Raw genomic sequence first — 7,807 nt, forward strand, 5'->3', positions numbered from 1 at the left:
TGATGTGTGATGTCGTACTAGAGTTATTATTTAGATAGGTGTTATTGACTTGTGATGTCGTACTAAAGGAATTATTTAAATAAAGGTATTCTTGATATGTGATGTCGTATTAGAGTAATTATTTAAATAAATGTGTTGTTGACATGTGATGGTGTACAAGAGTAAATTGTCATTAAAAGAGTTGCGGATATGTGTTATCGTACTAGAGTTATCAGTAAGATAGGTGTTGTTGATATGTAACAGTTACTAAAATGATTATTTAAACAAAGGTATTGCTGATATGTGTGGTTGAACTTGAGCGAGTAATTATTTAAAAACAAAATGCGTTGCTGATATGTGATGGTGTATTAGAGAGTGTAAGCATTTAAACAAGGGTGTTTTGGATATGTGATGGTTTACTAGGGTGATTATTTAAATAAAGGTGTTGTTGATATGTTAATGGTTTACTAGAGTGATTATTTAAATAAATGTGTTTACTTCCGGTTATCAGTTATTGAATGTGAGGTTATAAGATTAAAAAAAATAATGCCGTAATCAATTTTAAAGAACAATGTTCATTCTTTGAAAACGTTTGATTTTTCGCCTCTTAAAACGATCATGGTGTATATCAAATTGCGGAAACGTCTTCGTTTTCCTATTTCAATCAATTTTCCCAAGAAGGGCTGATGACAAAACAACAAAAGGACCCAAACTACTTTTAAGCGTTTACAAATACAAAGATACAATACACTGGAGGGAATCATTCCTAAACCTCGGTTGACAATAGTAAATACCGTACTTATCTCTCAGAAGTCTTTGGCAAAATGATCAAATGTCAACGTGCCACTTGTTTAAAATGTATATTTGTGAAACAAAATATAAAGCAGACAGAAAGATGCATTCGTGATGTGGTCATATTTCTTAAAGACCCTTGATCTTTTGCAAGCAAACCATTAGAGAACTCAATCGTAGTTTTTCATTAATTACGTAAGATCGTCCACACTTTATTCTGGCGAAAAAATTATCTCGGCTGGGCATATTACTACAACTGACCTGGTAGCAGATTCACCTTCCAGGGTTCAGGACCTGATCTGGCCCTGTTGCATTATTTCACCTGGAGCACTGTTGCTGATGTCATTTTGTTTTCAAATAAAATTCAACTAAGTTTAGTTTTCTTTACAGGAAAGAAATTTACAAAGCCGTTTAACATTTTCTATGCATAGAAACAGTATTTGACATTGATGCGGGAACCCAAAAAATAATTAGTGAGATGCACAGACGAATGTTAATTGACTTAACCATAATTTCTAACGACGCCTTTTTAAATGAAGCAACATAGTTGAAAACGAAATATCTGGCGATTAGACATTTCTTTTAAATAAATCTGAACAGGATTAAGCAATATCTTTAGAGTATTGATTATTCTACAAAGAGTATTTAATCGGATACATTGATATTAAAATATTGTTATGAGTATGAGAAACTATTTTTCATACGCATTATGTTTAAATGTAAAATAACACATTTTCCGGGCCATATGTATGTCACTGATGCGTTCAGATTCATCGACATATTCGTCAAAGTATGCTTATTCAACCACTTGCAAAGAATACTTGTGGAGTGATTTTAAGGAGTTAGCTGGTTAATAAAATGTATTCAAAATTTATACATTTGTAATAAACATGATGGTCCTTTGTGAAGCAAATCCTTTCATTTCAAAAATGAAATGTATACGAATATTCTTCAAATTTTGTGACCAATTAAAATTTTCCAAATTCACTAAAACGAAATCTCGCTTTTAGAAATATACAAAGAACGTTACTTACAACTGCCAATTACTGTATTTAATTGACTAAGACATGTATACAATGAGTTTGTACACAAAGATTGTTTTCTCAGCCAGTCTTTCCATGTTGATACAATTTTCATTTTCCATTGGTACAGTTTCATCGACATAAGTACTAACTGAAGTTCTATCAACGAAGCCAGGAATTATACTTTTTGTACATCAAAAATTAAACAAAATGTATTGTATGCAACATAATATAAAAAATAGAAATGCAAGTGCAAAGTTATAGATTCCGATTCCACCCAGAAAATAATCAGAAACAAACCGAAGCCTCTGATCGGCTAGCACTATTCCTATTTATCAATCCAAACGTTTTACTCCCAATTGTCTTCATTTCTGGCTTTTATTGCATGAATAATAATATTCAAAGGTGGCTTACTTCAAAATGATATTTCTAGTATCAGGATCATATCTCTAGTTTTGCACAGCTGCATATTCCAATTCCTCCACTCCTGGCGTTATTTATGGTTTTTGTGGCTTTAATTGACGAAATTAACTAATAATGAAATATATCCTTGTGTGTTACCTTGATGGCTTATAACCAGATAATGTTATGCGAGTTATTTCCCTTTATAAGGAATCGTTCTGATTATAAACGAGGAAGTAACGTGACAAAGGGAGTGTGTGTTGTTTGTTTCATCAGAACATACACTTATCTATAGGTGAGTACTTCACACGATAATAGTTTATAATTGTAAACAGGTAAATGTTATACAGTAACAATAAACACTCGCCTATCGTTAGAATGATTTAAAGTGTTGTGATTCCTCTAACCTTCTGATTATGTCCTTGCGTACTGTCGAATTGGCACATTTATCTCTTTGTGTTACCGCTCGGGTGTTTTATCGTTTATCTTTCTCTCAGACAATACTACAGTTTACCCATAATAGCTTTATATCTGAACTGATATAGGCGTGCCTGATTATCCATTACTGCTTTCTAATATACAGACAATAAGAAACATAGATTGTATATCAAAATAGGACCTTACTGTACAACCGATACTTACTAGCAATTCCCTCGAAAGAACAATAATTTCCGTTGTTAAGTATTAAATTGTTCACCAAATTATATAATTTCCTTTATAATGTAACTTACAACACTGATTTCATATCGAAATATGTAAACACTATCCTACATACATGACCGATGCTATACATAGTGCAGTGTCAATAACATGCTTTGCTACACACCATACACTGGTTTCAACCTTTAAGATATACATATGAATTTAATCAATCTTATTTAAATGCATTATCTACTACACGTCTCATAACAGTTCAATGTTTCAATAGTTAACAAATGTGTAAATAGCTCATGACGTAGATGCGCACTTATCTTTAAATGTTTGTTTAAAATTGAAATACAATATCAATGTCACGTGATAACTTAACCACTTGTCAATATGGCGGGTCAGATCAGATCCAACACACAAATGTGTGATATCTTTGTTTATCTTGATAGCATCATAATGTGTATATGTTTACATTGAATGACGGTGTCTCATTTTAAATACAATTATACCCGGGTTTTAATGCTTCATGTTATACCGACTTAAAATTCTCGACGTCATTTTATAAGAAATAAGAACAATCGGTTTAGAAGATGATCCATTTGTCAATTCTTAAATTTTATCTCAGATTTCCATGTATCATAAGATTTAGTGTGATCCGCACACGATAAGACATTTACTGTATAAACGTATGATAAATAATGAATAAGTGATACCTATGTCAAATATCAGATAAATATATGCTTTATTTTTGTCTTTGTAAATTAATCACGTGTTTTTTGGAAACATATAAAACAAATCACCGAGCACAGGAAAGAAGTTCACAACACTTTTTATTTGAGACAATATTCTGTCACCACTCATAGGAATAATCACTGCACGTGAAACATAAACAGTTTCGATCAGGTTTTCAGTATTGAAAGATAGTGTGTATTTCTTTACTGTGGATGGCAGGTCAAAAACTGGCACGAAGTAACTTAAGTATATAATTTTATGTTAAAGTCTTACAGAGGCCATTCGTTGTTGAAATAGCATTTCCTTTATAACTCAATCATAGGTTGTTGCGAACATTGTAGGATTATCACAAAGATGTGTGATACGATTATGGTGGTACGAATATATTGTGAATGAATCTATTTATATAGACGTACATGTAGCTACATGATTCGTCGATAGTGTAAACAACAGGTAGTGTTATGTTCCTTTTGTTGTTTTTGTGTATCTGCTGTGTCTGGGTTTTATCGGAATTGGGATCGGCTCAGGGTTCAAACAATACCTGGCCCGGTCCTGTGTATATTTGTTCCACTTAGAACGTCTTTGATTTTGACATCTGATCTGTATATTCTTTTGTAATAGTCACGCACGGTATCATGTCCTTAACAATTATTTGTGTTGAACGTTGAACGTAAGAAACACGCACGTGATTGCACCATTCAACGATGGGATTATATACAGTATTCAAAAAAGAATGTTATTGCACAATACAGCTGAAAGACAGTTTCTGGTGAATCGTTACATTGTTTTGTATTGGTACGGTGACACTTAGGACCAATCAGGTTAATCATTCCCTCCGGTATTTTATAAACTAAGTACTCAACAGCAGTGCAATAACTCATACTAATAAAGCTCAGTCACTAAATACACGGCTTTGCTCTGATGCCAACACGATCAATCTTAAAATTGACATTCTATAGTAGGAACATCATATAAATCTGTTTAAAATACAAAAGTGATATTATCTAATTTCTTAAGTTAGTTCCTGAGTGACACAAACATGTACATTTATTCTATAATCTTATAGTTTTACTATGGCTGAAACGGCTGTTGGGGAACTGCAACCCGGTAAAACAGGATCAATGTCACTACCGCCAAACTCTCTAATAAGTGGTAAGTATATCTGTTTTCATCAGCAGGAAATAGCATTATATGACGTTAGTAATCATGTCGCGTTAAGTCGCGATTCTGGTTTAAATCCAATAGGATTTATATTGGCGTCAATATGTAGTGTTTTCAAATCACTCATTACACATTTGTATTTGTACATAGTCAATTGACCATTGTGGAAAAAGAAACCTTTTTAGTTCAAATATTTTAAACAACTCAAATTCGCTAGACAGATTTTGACAGTCAGTAGTATAGTCAGGTGGTTGTCATACCATCGTTTAAATTATGTTCTTTCCGCTAATGTATACGACATCAGATGGAACTGAATATTATTCCTTAAAATAATATATGATATTGATATTTAATTATAAATCAGTTTTATCAGTAATTCATATATTTACAGGGCAATTTCAAGCTAATGAATTGGACCATGTTTATGTTCTCAACACTTTGCTTTTACATGTAGGTAGCTCATTAGTACCGACATTTTTTTGTTTATCATATGATTGATGACATGCAAATGTCATGCATTCTGAATAGCTTAGGCCGTGACGTAACACTTGAAAATTATATATGATATTGTGCAATTATCTTCAAATAAAGAATCATTATTATTCGTTAAGAGTGAGACAATGGGGAAAGTAAAACCTTTTTCGGGTTGATAAAGTATAATGTTATACCTCAACGGAGGTTAAACATAACTAAGCATATCATTGCATCGATTATAAGTCAAAATCAGATTTACACAGGGATATAATATTATTAAAGCTCAGTTTGCTGTTTCTATAACTTCCATATGTTCTCAATTACAGTTTTATGCCAATCATACCATGGTACATATAGATCACGGACAAAATATGAAATAATTCACATGCATTTTTATTTTTTCTGTAGACCAAGTGCGAAGACTTGCTATAGAAATGAGAGTTATTCTGATCGGGAAGACAGGGTCTGGTAAAAGCTCTACTGGGAACACTATTTTAGGAGGAGCACCATTCATTTCGCAACCAGGAGGTACTTCCGGCACGAGAAACTGTTCTTTTTCTAGGGCAAGCGTACACAGCAGAAACATTATGATTGTTGATACTCTCGGGCTGTTTGACAGCCATCTCTCTCAAGAGGAAACACAGAAAGAACTAATTAGATGTATAGGTCTCGCTATTCCAGGTCCACATGCGTTTTTACTCACAATACGGGCAGACACCCGGATTACACCGGAAGAACGTGATACTCTAGACCTACTGCGACGCACATTTGGAGACTCGATGGTAGATCACACCATGGTGGTGTTTACACATTCAGATCAAATGAGAAAACAATTTCTGACTGACCATCAATTTCTTGACAGTCTCCCAGATGAGATTATTACGTTTATTCATATGTGTAAAGGTGAATCTGTGTTTCTAGATAACAACGCATTATCACCAAAGGATAAAGATAGGCAAGTCAAAACCATACTCAGTAAGATTGAACACATAATAGACCAAAATGGTGTAAAATATTATTCAAATACGACGTTTGAAATAGCAACAAAGATGACACTAGAAAAAAGGAAGAAAAGGAAACCAAAGGCAAGCCCGAAACCATTAGATCTTATTGAAGAGGAACCAAACCTTCCTATTTACCGAGAAGAGGTAGCCGATGAGCAGCCACATACCCGGGCAGAGGCTGAAATCGATGACCAGGATAGACAAGAATATGTAGATGGTGGGAGAGGATTGTATGCATTGATTGTACGTCTCAGGAACTACTGGGAAAGAGTTAAACGCTTCTTTTCTTTTTGAAAACACGTGACATTTCTGAAATATTGACTAATCACTCGGAGTATTATAAGTTCTATACATCCTTTCAACCGAAGTTAAGGTCTATATATATTATGTATATATGATAATGGTTTTTCTGATGATAAACATTTTAACATTAACTTGTGAACTATTTTATTGTAGCTATCATTTTACATAGCTAATATTTAGGGAAGATGCGAAAATTAAAACGTTGTTCATCTGTATTTAAAATGTGATGGATACACAATATGATTAAACATATTCACAGTCATATTGAATTTGCTTATTCAGATATCACAAAACACATAATTTACGCAAAAATACATGTAAACAGTAATTATTAAGCACTTTAAATTTACCTTTGTTTTCGATAGTCTAATATAAGTGCTGTTTGTGCTCAAAGCTTGTACTAAGTTATTTATGAAGCAACTTGATTCCTGTATTTTAGTGCGCTAATATAAGAACGTTTACAGTAGTACACTGGCCTATATAGGGAATGTAAATTTATAAATATTATGTAGTCACGTATAAAGTTTATAACCCTGTATATATTACATACCATACTGTATACAATAACTATAACACAACAAATTTCAAACACACATTATATATAGCCCTGTTGACATTATTCATAACACCGTTTACAGTAAACATTATACTGTATACATTACATATTGCATTATATGCAGTATATACAACAAATTATGTAGACTATATAATACACGATACAATATATAGTATACTGTATAGAGTATATATTACACTTGTAACAGTATATAATACACAACACTTAACATTACACTGCTTACAATTTATGTTAAAGGTACAGATCACACAAAGAAACATTTGGGCTTAATTAGGTAACACTTCAGAGCAAAAACATTTTCAGAAGTTTTAATTAACAATCTAATAATACAACCAGAGTAGTTATTATCATACCGACATAATACACAATGTCATTTATTACATAGAGATCAAGGCAGTCATTATTGGGTATCCTGTGGAAAGGTTAACATATCTTACATTTATGCATTGCTGGTGAGTTTTCTAACAATTCGAAATATCATATTATCTTTTTATAGTTAAAAAAGAATAGCGTTTGAAAAGTTAAATAAATTACTGTATTTACATTTAAGTTTCAGCATGTGGCAATGAACGAGTCATTTTATATTCCAAGCTTACAGTGACAGTGACAGTGTTTAATAGTTTATCCCAATCTCAGTTCCACATAAAAAAAATCCTGATGTCACAAAGGCTTAAGCAATCTTCCTTTTCAGCAGGGACGGAGCAATTATGTAT

At 32.6% G+C, this 7,807-nt stretch overlaps 1 protein-coding gene across 2 annotated transcripts; it reads left to right on the plus strand.

Annotated features, from left to right (window-relative positions):
• Positions 1–2,404: 2,404 nt before the first annotated feature.
• LOC110457926 (immune-associated nucleotide-binding protein 10-like) lies at positions 2,405–6,768 on the plus strand. 2 transcript variants are annotated; one of them, XM_021509397.1, is made up of 3 exons: positions 2,405–2,490; positions 4,642–4,727; positions 5,619–6,768. In XM_021509397.1, the coding sequence occupies exons 2-3, from the start codon at positions 4,649–4,651 to the stop codon at positions 6,506–6,508; spliced, it is 969 nt and encodes a 322-aa protein (XP_021365072.1). In that variant the 5' UTR covers positions 2,405–2,490; positions 4,642–4,648; the 3' UTR covers positions 6,509–6,768. The 2 variants fall into 2 exon arrangements, with proteins under 2 accessions (XP_021365072.1, XP_021365073.1); XM_021509398.1 differs by lacking the exon at positions 2,405–2,490 and adding an exon at positions 5,128–5,186 and having other exon boundaries at positions 4,659–4,727.
• The last annotated feature ends 1,039 nt before the right edge of the window (positions 6,769–7,807 follow it).

The sequence above is a fragment of the Mizuhopecten yessoensis genome, unplaced genomic scaffold (genome assembly GCF_002113885.1).
Source record: "Mizuhopecten yessoensis strain PY_sf001 unplaced genomic scaffold, ASM211388v2 scaffold9375, whole genome shotgun sequence".
Taxonomy (NCBI): Eukaryota; Metazoa; Mollusca; class Bivalvia; order Pectinida; family Pectinidae; genus Mizuhopecten; species Mizuhopecten yessoensis.